The sequence below is a fragment of the Pleurodeles waltl genome, chromosome 11 (assembly GCF_031143425.1).
Source record: "Pleurodeles waltl isolate 20211129_DDA chromosome 11, aPleWal1.hap1.20221129, whole genome shotgun sequence".
Lineage (NCBI taxonomy): Eukaryota > Metazoa > Chordata > Amphibia > Caudata > Salamandridae > Pleurodeles > Pleurodeles waltl.
Window position 1 is genome coordinate 91,509,378 of NC_090450.1, and position 19,971 is coordinate 91,529,348.

The 19,971-nt window shown below is 45.2% G+C and overlaps 1 protein-coding gene across 7 annotated transcripts in view; it reads left to right on the forward strand.

The window, feature by feature from the left end:
- Positions 1–19,971, forward strand: part of ATP13A3 (ATPase 13A3) — a 429,788-nt gene that overhangs the window by 311,656 nt on the left and 98,161 nt on the right. For all 7 annotated transcript variants that reach the window (XM_069213169.1, XM_069213167.1, XM_069213166.1 and 4 more), the window contains 2 exons: positions 110–198; positions 4,407–4,487. In XM_069213169.1, the coding sequence (XP_069069270.1) occupies positions 110–198; positions 4,407–4,487 (170 nt within the window). The remainder of the gene's footprint in view (positions 1–109; positions 199–4,406; positions 4,488–19,971) is intronic.

Below are 19,971 nucleotides of genomic sequence, written 5' to 3' on the forward strand. Positions count from 1 at the left end.
TGTAAAGCAAGCTTACAAATACTGTTAGCAGTGCTTATATTCCCTAAAGATGCTTGCATTGCAATGCAAAATAGTTCCTGCTCTTACCATGTTTTTATTTTCTTTGCAGTTCTCTTTCTTGTGTCCGTTTTGATTCTTTATGCCTTTATATTATTCATCATGCTGTATCCAGTTCAGGCAATTGATACTTTTCTACAGGTAACTACCTCAAATACGTTTTCTACTTGGAATGCACCAGTGTTCTTTACTTTCAGTCCTAAATGTAACTAACATTTGTAGTCTTCCGCAACCATTAAAAACATTCATGGAAAGTGTGCACCTGCTTCTTCCTACCTGCCTATATATGCTACATTGCAACTGTCCAGCTGAGACAGGACCAGTGTTCTTTTAAGCTCATTTTTGGGATTTACCTTTATTAAAGGCTGAACCTTTCTCACTGTCATAAGTAGGAGGTTAGTATTTTGTGTCTCCAGTGATTTGCTGAACAAGAGCACAGAGTTAAACAAAACTCCCATGTTTAAAGTTATGTTTATGGCAACATGTAACCTTCTATCTTCTAGTGTCCACACCTGTTTGCCTGTGAAATATTTTTAAAGTGCTTTGTACTTGGTCATTTTTTTCCAATTTTGGGCAAATTGTGCTGACTGATTATGTATTTGCTGTAACTTGCCCAAGTTTTTTAAGTTTGTGTGTGTGTATATTCCACAGTAAATTCAATCATCCATGTCATGTCCAGTGCCCTGGGTAGTTGTATACTGTGTTCCGTTTGCTGAAATTATAGGACCTTGTGAAATAATATAAGTTGTCTTCCTTTCCACAGTGTTAACTTAAGCATGAATGATGTTTGAAAAAAGTATTAGAACTAGATCACTCATATTGTGGGCCAGTAACGGAGAAGACCTGAGAGCTACGACCCATGTAAAAAAAAATACAATTGTGTCCCTCTCTTTTTCATTGAGTTGTTGAATTTCAGTCTTGGTGTGCGGTAGAGCCAGATAAAGCTTCCTCTCACTATTGACTGATATGGTATAGACATTCTATGATATTGGTTTAAGTCTTGCTTCGTTTTCCAAGCAAAGATGTTAATATACAACTGAAAGTCTGGGCTGTACATTTCGATTAGGTGAGTCCTGGGCTGCAGATACATATTGAAGGCCAATGATGATTAGGATGAGTGCTTGGGCATTCTCCCTGACATTTTCATACTGGTACAATCTAATCTGATTAGTTGGTTTCGCCTGTTGGAGATCAACTGGATCCAGACTAGTGGCTGAGCCTGTTATTCCATTGCATTCATTTAGTCTTTTAGTAGGGTGCTGTTGTCCACTGTGTCATAGCCAGCTGAAAGTAGGATCACTGATGCCTGATGTAGAATCCAGAAGTTGATCACTATAGGTTGTGACAGGTAAGTGTTTGTGTTTAGTGTACTGATCTTGAAATGATTTCAAGTAATGCAGATTTGAAAAAACAAATCTGTGTAATTCGGTGAATAAACTTGAGTATGATCAAGTGAAAAGGAATACATTTTATACACATTAAGTGCTGTACAAATTAGAAAGCAGTATCCTACGAAATTTAATTTGATTGCTTTTAAGTCCACATTATGTACTACTTTAATTGAAGACTTGCATGTAATAGGATACCTTAGGTGGGCTATAAAGGTGATGGTTCCCTGAAAGAGTATTTTTCCAGGCATGCATCTGTACAGAGAGAAAACACCATTGTTATTGGAACCTTTGAATGCAGAAGTGACTTCTCCAAACTGTGTTTGTTTAAACATTGTAAAACGTTTTAAAATAAAACTTACTTTAAACACTTTTCCTAAACAATACCTAAACACTTGAGAACAATCACGCTCATGTAAAGCAAGCAGGTAAATGAATTCATACAGAAGTTATGTCTTGGGTGTATCAAAGTGCAATCTCTACAGCAAAATATAAACCTCTTAGTTTAATCCATAAGTGAACATGAAGAAAATCACTAATACATTTCTGTAAACGTGATATCCATTTCAGAAGCCATACCAAGTTTGACAATAGACTTTATTTAAAGTGGTAGTATAAAATATGATCTGATGGAGACTTCTAGCTGCAGATTCCTTACCTTTGGATTCCCTGGAGTCAGCTTTGAATCCGGAATCCTTTCGCTGAGCAATACCCTGCGCGCGCCACGGGTGGCGTCATTCGGCTCTGCATGGCATCGTCAGCGTCGTTGGAGCCGTCTGGGTTGTCACGGTCACCTATAAAGGCACCACCACAGCACGCAAGCTTCAGTTCTTTTCCTTCCGTGCCGGTTAAGCGCAGGTCCGGGATCAAGCTAACCTCTGCCTTTTTTGGCAGGCCTTTTTTCAAACCTTTTGTCGAAGATTTTTCATCTGTGCAAGATCTCATGAAGGAAGACTGGGTTCAAGCTGTGCCGCCTGCCATCGCGCCATGTCGGTGACGGACCCCCACCAGGTATGTCTCTGGTGCCTCGACAGAGACCACGACTCAGTCGTGCTCCGACTGCCGGGCCATGGCCTTGAAAGCTTTGAGAGAGCAGTCTCTGAAGCTCATGGCGACACGCCAGTCGACGTTGGTAGGTGCAACTCCTAGGAGGTCACGTCCCACTCAAGGAAGAGGTTGCGGGACCACTCCAGGAGCCCCAAGTCCTCTCCTTTTCATTCGAGGTCCTCCGGGCACTTGGGGAAGAGGCACAAAAAAGAAGTCCAGGCGGACTTCGACCTAGCCACACCCGTCAGCCGATGAGGCATCACGGGAACGTCAACATTCCGAGCACGGGTCAGCGGATCCAATGCCAGGGCAGACTTTGCATCTCACTCAAGCTGTCAAGGATGGGAGAAATGCTGCCAAATTTACGATTCGTTGTGGTTTCGACACGCCTGACACGCTGGACAGGGTGATTTAATCAACAGTGGCCGCTTGTCGACACGCCTGGATTCGTACGATTTGCTTTTTGGGGGGAAACCTGTTGGACATGCCCTTCGATGGCTCACGCCTTTTTGGAGAAAAGGCAGACTCGGCGCTTGAGTGGTTCAAGGATTCTCGAGCTACGGCTAGATCCTTGGGCCTCTCAGCACCTGCTTGCCAGCAGTCTGCCTTTCGCCCCTTTCAAGGCTTCGGAAGGGGCAGGGTACCATGCTACCCGCAGATCAGCCACTGTCGTTCATCATCACAGCATCCAGTGCGAGGACGAGGTTGTGGTACTTCAGACCCAGAGGGTGCATCCAGAGGTCGGCCACCACTCAGCTCCCCCCCCCTCCCACAGCGGCCAAACCCTCCTACTATGGTATACAAGACCATATTTGTCCAGTTGGTTGGAGAATTCAATTTCATATCCCTCACTGACTGTCCATAACATCGGACAAATGGGTCTTTTACAGATCATACAGAAGGGCTATTACCTCCCCTTCCAGTCTTTCCATTCCTCTATCCCTCCATTGAAAGAACAGCTGATCGAGGATCATTTAATCTTGCTCTGCGAGGAAGATACGGCTCTCCTGGCCAAAGGAGCCATAGAAAGATTCCGGATTCGAAGCTGATGCCAGAGCATTCAAAGGTAATGAATCTGCAGCTAGATACAGTCTCTGCCAGATAATGCGTTACCAAAGGTAAATAATTTGTTCTTTGGGTGGGAGGTGTATTTTTCAAGCAGAAATAATCTATGGGTTCATTACTGTTGTACCTTGGCCAGTTTGGCTCCCTTTATTTGATCTGTTGTGTTTGTCAGTTAACAATCGTTAATGCCAATGGTTTACTCACGGCAACGTCTCCAACTGTATTAGCATCCCAGTTACACTCCTCCCATCCATTATGAATCTGCACTACAATTAACTCTACCCTATCTAAAGCACTAAAAATAAGGCGTGTAATACCCTATTTAAAAATGGATGAAAGACTAGCCAGACTGATGTGCGTCTCACAAACCATTCATCAAATGCACCCTAACCAGGATCAGCCAGGTCATTTATTGAAGAATTTGCCCTCCTGGGTACAAGTTTAGTTAACTGATTATACTTTCCCTAATGCTAGATAATAGGACCCCTACTTCCAAAACCGCTTGAATCATGCCAACTATGAAACTATGCTTCTCGTCCATTTGTTACTGGAGGCAAAAGATTGTACTGTTGCTTTCCTTCTTCAACCCGTCCCCTCATGCTATTAATGTTTACCTGGGACCATTGATCTAATTATTGCACAGGCTAAACAGCACCGTCTGTTGGCTTGCAGGTGACACCCAAAAATGAAACTGCATTCTCGACATCCAGTACCTCATATGCCAATTAAACGCAAGTAGTGTTCTTCTCAGCCAAGAGTTTAAAAGAACACCTTTGGAAAATGCATTGTATACACCAGTATATTTTGATTGAACTTTGACATGCGTTTTTATCTTTTTTTTTTCTACAGATTGTGTGCCTCCCATTTCCATGGCGCATAAGAATGCTTCTCCTTATTATTGTCAACGCTCTAGTGTCCATTTTAGTAGAGGTGAGAAAACAGATTTGTCAGCTGTTATATAGTGTTTTTCTATTAGGCTTGCAAATGAAATACAGCTGGCTGATAGAAGTGCATTATCAATGTTTGAGGAATGAAAGTAGGGTAGAATCCAAGAGCGTATGAGAAATAACTAAAAATGTTTCGAAAAACTGCAGAAGAACCCATTTGTGTGTGTGTGTGTGTGTGTGTGTGTTTTGAAGGCTTACTTTTCAATAACTATTTAAATATACATTAACACATTTTAAAGTATGCTACCCTCATTATAATATTGAGCTATTATTTGTTGTTGTTGAAAGTAATATCATTTATCCAGCTATTTGGGAATTTTTAATTTTGTTTTGCATTTTTAAGGCAGCTGCTTGACAAAAAGCAGACCAGCTATTTGTGACACCTTATATACATTTTGCAAGCGCAACACATTTGGTGCTTCCTCAAGAAGCAAATTACAATTTGGCCAGTATGTCTTAGAAATATATTTGCTCAAGACATTGTCTGCCGAGCACTGCCTGTTTTCCTGCATCTGCCTTCATTCTTTTCTACGAATGTTGTTGTCATGTAGTAATTTTATATGATTCCCTTGCTACACATAGGCCAGAGGCTGTAATCTTTTACTGAGCGATCTGTCATCAGTGAAAACCAGCATAAGTCAGCTTCTTCTCAAAAAGGAACTCGTAGGAATTTGTACCCACATTACGGGCAACGGTATGGCCACGTGCATACATGGTGCCAGCCTCAGCAGGTTTGTTTATAAGTAACTTTGAGAGGCAATTTCCACTAAGTGGTAAGGTGTACCCACATGTTGAGACTAAGTGAACTTCTACAAACTTGGAACAGTGTGGTATGTTTTTTCAACTCTAGTAGTGCAGATTGGACCAGACCTCTTCCTTGCTCTGAATAGTGTGGGCATCAGGAGCTTTTTCCATCTATTCCTTATGTGACAACAACACTGATTAGATCAGCGAGTACTATTAGACAAGTAGTTCAGACTTTCTTAGATGGAAAGCCACAAGCTTACATAGACTTTAAGTATGCATACTGATTTATTTGTATTTGTTTTATAATAGAAAAAATAACCCCTCTTACAAAAGGAATGTGTGGCTGTATATGCCTGTAATACAAAGAACTCTCCTCTTTACTTGTAATAGTATACTTCCAGACTAGTGTTTCCACATACTTACAATGTGTTTTCTACATTTGTACACTAAAGGTTACAATCAGATGTTTAATTTAATAAGTTCTCAATCTCATAACTTGTTGGACCTGGCCCTTTTTGTGGGGTCCTGCCCATACGTGTTGCCTTTCTCCTATTTTTCTGACCCTTTTTTATTTGCTGTATGACCCTAGGCACTTTACCACTGCTAATCAGTGCTAAAGTGCATGTGCTCTCTCCCCTACAACTATGTATAATTGGCTTAAACATGTTTGGCTTATTTAATTTATCTGTAAGTCCATTGTAAAGTGGTATATCATATACCCAGGGCCTGTAAATTAAATGCTACTATTGGGCTTGCAGCGCAGACTGTGCCACCCACAGGAGTAGCCTTTCGAACTTGTCTCAGGCCTGCAACTGCAGAGCCTGTGAGTGCAGTTTACTACCACTCTGACTTGACGTATGTCTTTTTTGTACTACATGTCCTAGTAGTGACAAACAGCCTATTTAGTTTCTCACTAGTGTGAGTGCTGCTGCTCTCATAGGATTGCATTGGAAATGCCCTGTCATATTTCTAAGTGGTATCTTCTAATCTTTGAGGAACAGCTTCGGCATGTTTAGTATGTTTCGAATGGTATTGAGAAATCCTGGTTATTGGTGTAGGTGAATTTTTTTTATTACCATGGTAGAAATGGCACTTTTAGAAAGTGGGCATTTCTCTGTGCTTATAACTCTAGTGCTTTTGCAGCCCAACTTCAGTCCACGTGTGGGGCAGAGTGACAGCTCCACTTGGTGCATACTTTCCAGATAGCCATAACACAGGAGGGGCTGCGTGTGACTGGAGAGGCATCTGCATACTGTTAGCCTTCCTGGGCTGGGGAGAGGGAAGGTCGTTCACACCTTACTTGTGAATGGGCTGTGTCCTGCCCTCACACAATGGACTGATTACCCCCTACTGATGTCTGAAGACATAGCTGGGTTGAAAGGGTGTTATGCTTGACTTGAAAGGACTCCTTTGAAGATACCCCCCCCCGACGAAAGCCATTGTTGAGTATACGAGTATCTTATTCTTTTACAACAGTGCATGAAGAGCGGTTTATTTTAATGTTGCTTACTCCAGGCACAAGGAAGTACCCCTGTCACTGTGTGTGTACCCCCGTCCACGATGCAGGAGAGTTCACAAGGAGCCCTTTTGTTCTAGTGCGAACAAGCGCGCTTCCTGCAGTGCCCCCAGGGCCCAGGCAGGCACTGACTCCTGTGGGAACTCACTGCTGTGGCCCGAGCTGCCAAACAAAGGACGCCAGCTCACCCAGAGAAGTCTGGGGTCGAGGAGAAGGAGTGCGGATGCCATGTTTTTGAAGTGTGCTCGAAGCGTGCAACCCTCCAGTGCCCCGGGGCACAAGCAGGTGCCAACTTTTGTATATTCACCACTGTGGGCTCTATGAACCCTCCAGTGCGGACGAAGCTGGCTCCTCTCAGCCCAGGGGTGGTGGCACTGTAACCGGAGGAGCTTGCGCCCCTTGTCGGGTGCAGGCACTTTGGTGGTAGTGAGTGGTGCAGGAGCCTAGAGAACATCCCAGCGTGGTGGAGGTCCCTCGTACTGGCCCCATTTGAGCGCGGAGTGCAGGATGGAAGTCTGGTGTATGCCAGCAGGCAGTAGGGCCCTGCCCAAGAGGACTGGCCTCTCCCAGCCCACCGGGCTTGTTCCCTAACCCTCCTGGCCTGCAGGTGAGGGCGGCCCTGAATCCCAAGCAGTCCCAGGAGGCAGGGGAGAGTGGCCGCAGTATTGAGGCGCTAGACGGTAATGAGGATCAAGTGAAGCCTCCCCTGCGAGAGCCTGCCATGGCCCCAGCGGTCTTGTCAGTATACCCCTCCCTCCTCCAACCTTCTAAGGAGCATACTTTTGGGGCACTCACCGTTATCTTGCAGGATGAGGAGGAACCCTTGATAGAGGTCCCGTGCCTGCCAAGCCCCTTTATACCATAATCCTGGATGTAGACGGGCAGATGGCCCGGTATCCAAGGCTGGAGGATCTTTTACCACTGGACATGTAATATAAGCGCAGGTGCGTGGAATTCATGTACCGATTCCAGGTGTGGGTGGCAGAAGGTGATTCAGCGACTGCTTGCTTGCTGCATTTCCTTGTTCCAAAACTGATGTATGTCGTGCTCTCGGCAGACAGGAGCCCCGATTACTATTTTAGGGACTGCATATTATGCACAACATTGTTTCCTTGGCGATGTTTTACATTACATGTACAATGTGAGATTATTTCTCTTTAGCTGTAATATGATGGTCTGACAATTGCCTGTTTGGCAAAGTATTACTGATTCAAGTTGTTTTTGGTCTAATTATGTTTTATGTAATACAGTTTAATTTTATATAACTTGTTGTGGTGTATTTATTGTGTCACTAGGTTGTGTGTGTTGTGCAAACACTTTACATATTGTCTCTTGGCTCATGCCAAGCTACCAAGGAGGTGAGCAAGGGTTATCTTTGGTGTGTAACTCACTCACCTTGACTAGAGTGGTGGGTTCTGCCTGGCTGAGGTGCGTACCCTAACCAACCAGAAACCCCATTTCTAACATAAGTGCATTGACTAAATAAAGTAAAATAACAATATTACTCTTACTGAGAAGGTAGAATCAATGAATAACATTTCTATGCAGTCAGACCTCCCAAGACTGAAAAGCCAGTGGAGACCACTAACAAAGTTGAAGTTTCTGAAAGGGGGTCGAAGGTTAGATTGAGGTTCTGGTTCTGCATAAAGAACAGTACTGGTCGAACTCCGCAATGGTAGAAATTTCCTAAAGAATCGAAATGCTGCGTTTGTAGGGGGTTCAAAAAAACTGTGTGAATGCGTACTGTATTGAAAAATGACTCCCAATTATTGAACATAGGAAAAGGCATTCAGGCAAGAATGTCCAAGCTGAGTGCTCCTTTGACAGATGTGGCTGTGGTCATTGCATAAGTTCTTGGATAGTTTGTCTTGAGTCCAAGGAGTTGACTGACATATCTGATAGAGACTTCTAGTTGCAGATTCCTTACCTTTGAATTTCCCCAGGCGTCAGACTGGATCCGGAGATTTGTCTTTGAGCAATACCTCAGGGCGCCATCTTGTGGCATGGGTTGACTCCGCAGGTGCCGTTGGCATTGTGTTCGTCGCAATGACATAGCATTCGTATATAGGTGCCACCCCAGCGCTCTGACATCTATTCTTTTCTTTCCTTGCCAGCCTATGTGCGGATCCAGAGAGAGCTACCTCGGTCATTTTTTTACTACGTCAACACTTTTGTTGAATTCTTTTGATGAGTTTGTGGATACATCGAGGGATGTCCCACAAGACTGGATTCAAGCCCTGCGACTCCTGTCTCCGCACGATGTCGGTGACAGATCTGCACCTCGTGTGTCCCACAATCGACGTCAATCCCATCCTCATACCCGGAGCCAGAAGGACGTCGCTCAACGCAGATTCCGTTTTCTATGGGCTTTTCTGGGCCCAGGGTTGATCCAGACCCTTATTCTTATGGGTATGGATAAGGGGAGAGTATGGAGGGGATGCTGGACCCTTTAGAATACCAGCTTGACCCCCAAATGGACTGGGGTGCAGGATTTGGGTGATGCCAGTGGTCTAGACACCTCCCCTGACATTGGTATGCTCTCTCCTCCTACCGTGGCTACGGAAGAGGGTGCCTCATATTCCATGGTGGTGAGAAGGGTGGTTGGGGCCCTGGATCTCGAGCTACCATCTGTGGAGGTTAGGCCTAATATCCTAACCAACGTGCTTCAGCCAGGGTCTTCCACTTCTGAACCCCTTCTTCTCTTTAATGAGGCACTGACAGACGTCCTTTTGGGTACTTGGTCCAGACCCAGCACAGGGGTTCCTGTGAATAGGACGATTGCCCACTGCCATCGGCCTGCGCCAACAGACCTGAAATTCCTCACCCAACATCCCAGGTCTGAGATCCTTGTCATCCAGGCTTCCTCTTCATCTGGCGCATTCCCTGACGTACCCCCGGATAGGGAATCAAAAAGACTGGGCAATTTGGGGAAGAAGTTGTTTTCTTCCAACAGTCTAGCGCTGTGGTCCGTGAACACTGCATGCCTTTTGGGCCGCTTTTCCCATACTCTCTGGGATACGGTCGCGCAAGTGCTGCCTAGAGTTCTGGAGGAGGCCCGCACTAGTCTTTCTCAAGCCGTAACAGATGGGAGGGATGCAGCGAAGTTGATGATTCGTTGTAGACTGGATACGACCGACTCTCCGGGCCGATCGGTTGAATTGACAGTGGCATTGAGAGGCCACGCCTGGCTGAGAACATCTGGCTTTTCAGGGGATGTCCAGCAATCCTTAATGGACATGCGCTTTGATCGCACATGTCTCTTCGGTGACAAGCTCAGCGCTCGAGCGCTTTAAGGATTCCCGAGCCACGGCCCGGTCCCTTGGCCACCCGCCCGCTTCGAGACCCCCAGCAGTCTGCCTTTCGCCTCTTTCGTGGCTACCCGGGTCCTTCCCCCCCCACCCCCCTCAGCCATCGACCCGCACATGCTGTACAGGCTCTGCGTGGATGCGGGATCCACGCCCCTGGGGATCAGGGAGCCAGCGGGGTGCCCAGTCCACCCCCGCCCCCTCCTCAGCCTCTAAACCTTCCTAGTACGTGGGTACGCCAGGAACTAGTTGGTGGCAGGCTTCACCATCACCAGCCCCATTGGCAATCCATTACCCCAGACAGGTGGGTCCTCCAGATTGTCCAAAGTGGCTACTCCCTCCACTTCGAGGCACCTCCTCCAGCCATGCCACCTTCATACAATCAAATATCGGAGGATCATATGGCGCTTCTCTGTGAGGAAGTCCAAGCCCTTTTGGCCAAAGGAGCTATAGAGAGGGTTCCGTTGCCAGAAGTAGGTCGTGGTTGCTATTTCCGCCACTTTCGGGTGCCGAAAAAGGACAAAGGTCTTCGTCCTATATTAGCTCTTCGGTCCCTCAACCTCTTCCTCAAAAAGGAGAAGTTCAAAATGTTGATATTGGCTAAGGTCCTATCTGCCCTTGATCCCAGAGACTGGATGGGAGCGTTGGACTTGCAAGATGCATACTTCCACATTTCTGTCTTGCCGGCCCACTGACGTTACCTACAATTCGTGGTAGGTCACAAGCACTTTCAGTTTAGCGTGCACTTCTTTGGCCTTACCAGTTCCCCTCAGATGTTCACGAAAGTGATGGTAGTGGTGGCAGCTCATCTGTGCAGGCAAGGGGTCCCAGTCTTCCCCCTATCTCGACGATTAGCTGTTGAAGGTGAACTCGCCCCAGACAGTCGTCTCCCACCTCCAGACTACGGCGAACCTTTTGCATTCGTTGGGGTTCACTATCAACGTGCCGAAGGCACACCTGACTCCTCCTCGAGTGCTCGCTTTCATCAGGGCTGTTCTGGATACAGTGCAGTTTTGGGCATATCCTCCCAAAAAGTGAGCCCAGGATATTTGGTCTGTGATACCAATGTTTAAGCCTCTGGCCTGGATTTCGGTGAGAATGACTCTGAGGCTATTGGGCCTCATAGCCTCCTGTGTCCTGCTAGTTCAAAATGCCAGTTGGCATATGCGGGCTCTGCTGTGGGACCTGAAGTTCCAGTGGGCACAGCATCAGGAGAACCTGAAGTGGTGGTTAACGAATCAGGATTGGGTCAAGGGCAGATCCCCCTCCTTTTCTCAACCAGATCTTAGTTGTGACAGATGCATCACTCCTAGGATGGGGCACCACATGGGAGATGCGGAGATCAGAAGCCTCTCTCAAGGTGAAAGCAGTGCAAGTGTTCACAGACTGCAACAAACAAGGCGTAGTGGGGTCGTGGTCCTTTTGTCAAGAGTCTCTTCGCCACTGAACTTGGCTGGAACATCAGGGCGTTTCCCTGGTGGTTCAACACCTGGCGGGCTCTGAATGCCAGAGCAGACAAACTCAGCCGACAATGGGTGGTCAATCACGAATGGCGTCTCCATCCAGAGGTGGTGCAAGTTCTTTTCCTTCAGTCGGGAGAACCTTGGTTAGATTTGTTCGCCTCTGTAGAGAACGCACAATGTCAGCTGTTTTGCGCATTGCATTTTCGAAGGTAACACTCGCTCGGCAACGCCTTTTGTCGCGAGTGGAATTCAGGCCTCCTATATGCCTTTCTGACATATCACTTCTGCCCCGAGTTCTGAAGAAGATCAGGCAAGACCGGGTCCAAGTTAGACTGGGGGCTCCGGACTGGGCACGAAGAGTCTGGTATCCCGAGCTGTTGAGCATGGCCGTAGCTCCTCCGATCTGACTGCCTCTTCAGGAGGATCTTCTGTCGCAGCAGCAGGGGAGGGTCCTCCATCCGAACCTGTCGAACCCCGCCTCCTTGCGTGCAGATTGAGCGGTGACTAGTTGACGTCTTTTGACCTGCCACCTGAAGTCTGTAATGTTATCTTGGCAGCCAGGCGTCCCTCAACCAAAACCATATACGCCTGTCGTTGGAAGAAATTTGTGGCATGGTGCATTGAGAAATCTGTCAATCCTCTATCTGCTCCTCTTTCTCAAGGCCTCCTCTTTATTCTTTCTCTTGCCCTCCAGGGTTCAACCCTGGACACTCTTAAGGGAGATCTTTCTGCAATCTCTGCTTTCTTGCGGTTACCAGCTCAGCCTTCCTTATTTAAATCTCCTATAGTTGGGAGGTTTCTTAAAGGCCTCACACATCTTTCTTTCAGTCCCATTCATCATGCCCCAATGCAATCTAGACCTGGTATTAACATACCTTATGTGTGCCCCATTTGAGCCACTTCTCAACTGCCCTTTACGTCTCCTAACCATCAAGACTGTTTTTTTAGTTGCCATTACCTCTGCCCTCAGATTAAGTGAGCTCCAGGCTCTGCCATCTAAGACACATTTCCTGGCCATACATCCTGACAAAGTGGTATTTCGCACATGGGTTTCTTTCTTACCTAAAGTAGTGACACCCTTCCGTGTCGGACAGTCCATCACCTAGCCTACCTTTTATGCACCCCCACATCCCTCTCATGAAGAGGAGAGACTCCACCGTCTGGACCCAAAAAGAGCGTTGGCGTTCTACCTTGATCGTACCAAAGACTTCCGGGTGGACGATCTACTCTTTGTGGGACATGTGGGTGCAAAAAAGGGGAAAACATTGCAGAAGAGGACCATTTCACGATGGGTACTCTAATGTATCAAAATGTACTACGCTCTGGCTAAAAAGCAACCTCCTGAAGGTTTGCGCGCTCACTCCACCAGAGCTACTGCTGCTACCACAGCGCTAGCATGTGGCATTCCAGTCCTGCACATCTGTCAGGCAGCGACGTGGGCATCTCTGCACACTTTTACCAAACACTACTTTGGCCGTTCAGTCCTGCAGGACTTCTTGGTTCGCAGTGCACCACCGGAGATGGTATTGCTCGGGTATTTATTCAAAAGTAAGGAATCTGCAAATAGAAGTCTCTATCAGATGTACAAGTTACTTACCTTCGGTAACGATATATCTGGTAGAGACATATTCTAGTTCCAGATTCCTTACCGACCTGCCCATCCTCCCTGCTCTGGGAACTGATTTCTAGGGACAGGAACTTCCCCTTAAGGGCCCTAGTTTTGGCGCACCACTCTGTGTTCTTCATGGCTCCGCACTACTGGCCTGGAAAGTCGTGAAAAGAAACTGAGGTCAGCGTGCCAGGGTGGCGCCTGTATGCGACGCCCTCTGAGTCGACTGACACCAGCTGACGACACGCAGAGGTACTGGTCGAAGAAAAATCGCCAGATCCAGTCTGATGTCTGGGGAAATTTAAAGGTAAGGAATCTGCAACTAGAATATGTCTCTACCTGATATATTGTTACCGAAGGTAAGTAACTGTAAGAAAAAGGCTACAAGTGGGGACCAGTCCAGCAGAATCCAAAGGGGGGTGCTGGGGCTCCACTCTTGAGGGTCTCAGGTCCACAAAGAGACTGTCAGTTTCAGTGGACTCGGGCTGGGGATTCGGATGCAAAAGTGTTTTTTTGCAGCAGGTCAGAGTTTGATCCTCTCACAGTTCTTGGTGCACTTGCAGAAGAGGGGAAAAACACATCAAGTCGGCTGGCCTCTCTCAAAGTCACTTGACGTGCAGGTAAATTTTGGTGGCATTGGTGTTCCGGCTGAACACAAACAAGCCCTGGTGCTTGCAACTAGTGAGGTATTGGTGCATTGAGGGACCGGGCAGGCTCAGTGTCTCGAAGACTGGACAGTTCAATGGGGCTTACCTCATGGACTCTCGGTATCCTCTTCCTGGTGAGATACTCCCATGGTGGACCCGATGGTCAGCAAAACGGGGGACGGGGCAGTTGCACGCGGTGCCTGCTGGTGCAGGGGAGTGGCTCCTCCACTCCGAGAGTGATGCTGGCTGGTTGGTGAAGTAATGGCAGTCCTCCAAGTATCTGGGCTGTTGAGTCTGGTCTTTACATTTGTCCAGAGAGGAGCAGACAGACAGGATTTGGCGCAAAGTACACACCTAGTCCACAGTTTTCTGTGGTCTCTTTAATCCATTTACAGGTACTCTCTGCCCCTTCATTCACTCTTGCAGGTTTCTGCTTTCTCCCTTTGTGACACTTTTCCATCTTTTTTTCTCCATCTTTCTCTTATTGTCTTTTGCGCGCAGAAAATGCCTGATGCAGAAAAATAAGTGCTGGCCCTCAAAAATAAGTGCTGGTGCCCCGCAACGGAATCCACTGGATCAAATCAAGCACTAGGTGCAGCATGGCTACTGCATAGCTTATTTCTCGCCTGTCCTGGTGCTAAATGGGCCTCAGGGAATGGGGCTGCATCTCCCAGATCTGCGGAGTCGCAAGTCAAAGGGCGACAGAGGCTTTGAGGCCTCCAGCCCAGATATGCTGATTTACTAGCATCCTGCTGGAGAAGGTAATGACGCCTTCCTCCAGAGCAGGAATTGTTTCTGCCCTTGAGAGCACAAACTGTCACCTCCAGGTGGTCAGAAACGTGTCTGTGGTGACAGGCTGGGCAATACCAGTCAGCCAGCACACTTGAAATCAAGTAGGTTTCAAGGGGAACCTCAAAGGTGCCCTCTAGGTGCTTGTCCTAATTAATCTATTACTGACACCAGTATGGATTTATTAAGATATGTTTGATCCAAAACACCATGGGTTTCAGTGAAGCCATTATGTAGCTGAGTAACTCGCAATGACCAGTGCCCAGTACATACCTAAAGATGGCTTCTCTGTTCACTTGTAATATCTAGGAATTGAACTAGAAATCATAGGGGTATCTCTGCTCATGCACATATGTCCTCTTATATAATATAATGCACCCTGCCTTAGGGCTCCAAGGCTGCTGTAGGGGTGACTTACATATATTATATGCAGTGACTTTGGCACGGCACAAAGTGTTAAATGAAGCTAATGCAGGAGAAGAGGGTGAGCCAGATAGGAGTCCCACGTGACCAAATAGGTTACACAGATGTGGAGTAAGTACTGCGTAGCAAGGCTATAAACCAAGCTTGAGGTAATCTCTTTTCATATTTCACTTCTTGAGATATTCCTCAGCTTCTTCTAGTGGAATGCACACGAGGCCTCTGGTTTATGTAGCATCAAGTGATTCATGATGCTACATATGTAGTGCTTTGAAGATGGCTTGACACATCCAGATAGCCCAACAATTGAGAAATAGATGATATGTATTTGTAATTATTTGATTTTGTTGTATATCTGAGGCTTCTTTTCACTCCTAAAGTAGAATTAAATCTATCTGCTGGGGAAGTGAGGTTTAGTTTGGCTAGAAGTTTGGTGAGTGCTGAAGAGGACTTGGTACTATGGAGCAAAGACAATAGTGGATTGGATCTATATCTCAGGCATCTGCTTGTCAGATCTAATGGCCACCAAGGAAAAATGTTGATTAGTGAATTCATTTATTGGGTCAAAAATTAACTATTAATTTGGACAGGGCAACATTACGTTTAAAAAAAAAAAAAAGTAGAATGCCTTCTCAAAGTGACACAAACTTGAAGGTTTCTAAGAAGTTGTTGATTACTGAAATTGGTAAAGAAAAATATTTGAGAATTTTTTTTCCTCTACATCCTAATAGCTCCCAGCTGTACTTTGCTGGAAGGAGATTTGCACACCACATTTGCTAAAAGAAGTAAGCAAGTATGCCTGTTCTTAACATATCATTGGTTCTGGCCTGTTCTCTTGGTGCAAAATGTAGAATGTAATTCTTTTCAAGGCATAGTAAGATATACAAGCAAATATTTTGCTCTCCTTCAGAGTCTTCTATCATCCTAGAAGTGGGCGTTTAAATGGCCTTCTTTCTCATATCCAGCAAGCATGTGGTACATTCAGTGATACTAGACTGTGCTGAAGGACCTCATTGAACATTCTAAAGGGATAGCTATCTACAAAGGCATTTCTTGCATGATCTCTGTGACAGGAAAAGCAGGCTTGTATCTAGTTAGCCAGGCCGCCACTGGTGCAGTTTGGAGATGACTTTTCAACTCGTTGTTGGATATTAGAAACAGAGCTTAATTTAATTGTTTTAAGATTTAAATTGAAAATGAAAGATGCAGTGAGTATATAATAATAGTTTTAGGAAGAAGAGTTTTTGTTTTTAGCGTTTTACACGTCAATAGGTTTGACTTTAAAGATGATACTGATGAAAATGAGCTTAGGACCTTTCACTTTTAGCTTTTCATTTGAATCATTTGGCAAATCTTTTCATTTGATTCAGTTGGCCAATTTTCTAGTCCAATTATCTTTACAGAATGATGAATTTTGTGTTGTTTATCAGGGTTGTCCTCGACCTATCGTCCTTTTGGACCGAAATTGAATTACCAAGTACTCTCCTTTAACACTTGAGTTTCAAGACAACAAAGCAGTCAAAGGCTTACTGAGGCACATGTTGAGAGTTAGACATTTGGAACACAGCAAAAACATCACACTAACCCTTAATAACTCATTTTGCAGTTGGTGCTTTACTCCATAAAAAGAAGAGTCCTTTTATACAATACACATAAAACGAAATACTATCTATAAAATAAGGCTACTCCTAGAAATCTAAAATTTCATAATCGGAGATCTGGTTCTAAACTATATTACAGTGCCTACCTGCTAAGCGCTATACTTTGTTAACATTGGGGTGTGTGACTAATATAAGATCTGTCGGAGATGTTGGCAAAGATTGGAGCCAAAGCTGATAGGAACTTCCACCTCGAATGTGGTTACTTGTAAATGCCACAGGCTCATGGATTCATAGTTTCAAAAAAGTAACAAATTCAAAATCTGTGTTTTTGTTGTGGTGTATTAGACATTTTGCCTCTCTTTTTCCTTACTAAATTAACTATGGTCATGTTTAAGTTGTTTTCAGTTCTCTGAAATGCCTTTCTTCGAAATGTTTAAAGTGCTTAAATGTTTAATATTTTCCACCTTCACACATGTAACTTATAGTATGGCCCTGCAACCACATTCTCTAACACCTCTGTTTAAAGTGTTTAAAGGTGCCATCCAGAGAAGATGAAAAAACATTTCTCCAGCACTGAATCATTTGTAGATTCACATGCTTGATTTGATTGTATTATTTATAGAGCGCTTTTTATTAACGGAGGCGTCCTGGTGCTGCCAGTGACAGGTGAGTTGTTGACCAAAATAATGGCTAATCATACTTAAACAGCCAGGTCTTCAGAGCTTTCCTGAACCCTTATAGGGAGGTAACTGCTTTTAGCTAAGGAGGCAGTCGATATCAATTCTGGCAGTGCAGGTGACAAAACTCCTGCCTCCCTCAAGCGTACAATTTGCAAGTGTGACCTACCAGGTTTCTGGCAGAGCTAGAGCTAAGAGCCCTGCTGGGCTAATCTAAACCTTTCCTTAAGATAAATGGGACCAAGGCCTTGAAGTGCTTTAGGGGCCGTACAAAAGCCCTTGAAGACTGCACTTCTTAATAGGTAGCCAGTGCAGTCTCATAATGGCTTATGAGGCTGAGCCTAATCTACAGACCTTCAGCAGCAAACAAGCTGCTGAGTTTTGCAGAATTTGCAATTTGTTCATAGATTATTTTGACAAATTTTGGTACAGACCATTACTTTAGTCTAGTCCAGATAGACCTAGTGCAAGAACGACCATCCTTTTCATGTCAAATGGTAAGAATTGGGCGATTTTCTTTACAATGTGCAGGGAGAAAAAGGATGCAGAGATATCTTATTTGACTTATTCTTTAAACGCAAGTCTGTCATCGACCAGGATGCCGGGTTTTGTTTTTACCTTCTAAGCCGGCGTCGAAAGGGTGCCTAAAACATCAGGCCACCATGCAGGGGACCAGAAAGTGGGATTATTGGTAAACAAAATTACCTCTGTCTTTGATGAATTTCGTTTACGACAAATCTCTGTCCATCCAAAAGCTCTCACTACACTCATGCAGTTCCGAAAGGTGTTGCTCATATCAGAACCCTTACCAGTATTGAAACCACAATCCGGGCATCGTCGGCGTAGGAAACCAGCGACAACCCAAATGATTTAATTAAGGATGCCAGTGGGTAATGTAAAGATTGAAGAGCATCGGGGTAAATAATAAACCCTGTGATACCCCACATGGAAGCGTAAAGGATTTCATTGTAAAGTCTTTAAAGGAGTCCATTTGAATGCGATCTATAAGGAATTATCTCCGTAAGTTAACAGCAACACCCTGGATCCCCAAGCTCTGTAATCGGTCAATCAGAGGGACATGATTGACCGTATCAACTTCTGAAGATAGGTCACGCAGGATAAGGGTGGCATTACCACCCTTATCCACTAAAGCCCTGATTTCCTCCATGGTCACAATGAGTGCCAACTCTGTACTGTGGCCACTAGGGAAACCAAACTGTGAATCATTGAGCAGACAGTTGTTCTCCAAAAATGCAGCCTGTTGAGTGTTCATGGCTTTCTTCACCAGTTTTTCTGGGAAGGGAAAAGACTGGTTCGGGTCCTGCTCGTTTAGCTTGGGATTTCTTCAACAGTGGAAGAACCGTAGCAACCTTCCACTGCCTTGGAAACATGCCTGAGCTAAACTTGGCATTGAAGTACTTGGCCAGTTACGGGACCACTACATTGGGGACGAGGTGGAAAATCTTGGGTGGACAAAGATCCTGTGGCAATCCCAATTTCGTCTTGGATAATCGTCAATGTGACTTGATCCTCGGATAGCGAGGCATATTCTGTAAAGATGGTCTTGTCTGAAATCCTTGAGTTGATCTTCTTGCTCTTCTGGGAGGTAACACCACTGGAGAAAAATCTGTTTAAATCTCCTGCTTCATTGCGGGTGGCTGGAACAGGAAATTTAAGGACCGCTTGAAATAGTGCCCTGGTTGAATTACTGGGCAACTTTATTTGCCCAATAAAGGACAAATTTTTCAGCCAATAGAAGTTTTTTGTATTGCGCGATGCACAATTTGTATTTTTCTCTCTCTAACAAGTCGTAATATCTCCTCCAATTTCGCTCTTGTCTATGACACCTTTGTTTTGCCACCCTAAGGGTGTTGTTAAACCAAAGTGCAGTCGGCTTACTACACCTGATTTGTTTTCGATTTTGCGGGTTGATAAAAGGTTTATTGATGAAGTCCACTGAAAGATCAGTCTCACCTTCTACCAATTGTTTTTTTTTTTTTAACTCTGGCTTTTACACTAAACCAAGACAAGTAGACTATGCAACTGACAACACAAAAGCAGCTCCGAAGGGGCTCTGTTAGCTACAATCTCCCAAAACGTGCATACATCTCAGGAAAGACAGATGATAGAAACAAACTCAAGTCAGAGTACCTCTGCTCAAGCACCTTCTCTGCATGATGCCATCCTGCATATGTCTAATTGTATTGTGCAGCATGAAAATGTGCCAGAGACAAACAATGAAAGCAGGTAATTTGATTGTCTGAGCAAACATAGACAGTCTCTGTCGGACATAATGACGGGTGCACTTCAGTGGTGGACCCCAGTAATGAATATTGAAGACATTATGTAATTTCTTCAACCTCAATCAGACTTCATCGTAACCACAGATGCACCGCTTGAAGGATGGGGAGCCCACCTTGAAGAACTATCAGCAAGGGGTGTATGGTAGGTATAGGTCAATAAGATGCATATCAATGTATAAGCGTTAAGGATGTATTCATCCTTCATGCAGTGTCCATGGTGCAGACAGATATTTTGCCCCGCACTCCACCATGTAATTAAACAACACTGCAGAGGCAGTTGGCGTAAGGCCACAATGGGGAGATAAGGAAGTGGGGGTACGGCAGAGCACCCACCATAAAGGGAAAAAAAGCATGGAACAAGAACAGAGATGACATTAAAATTACTACAGG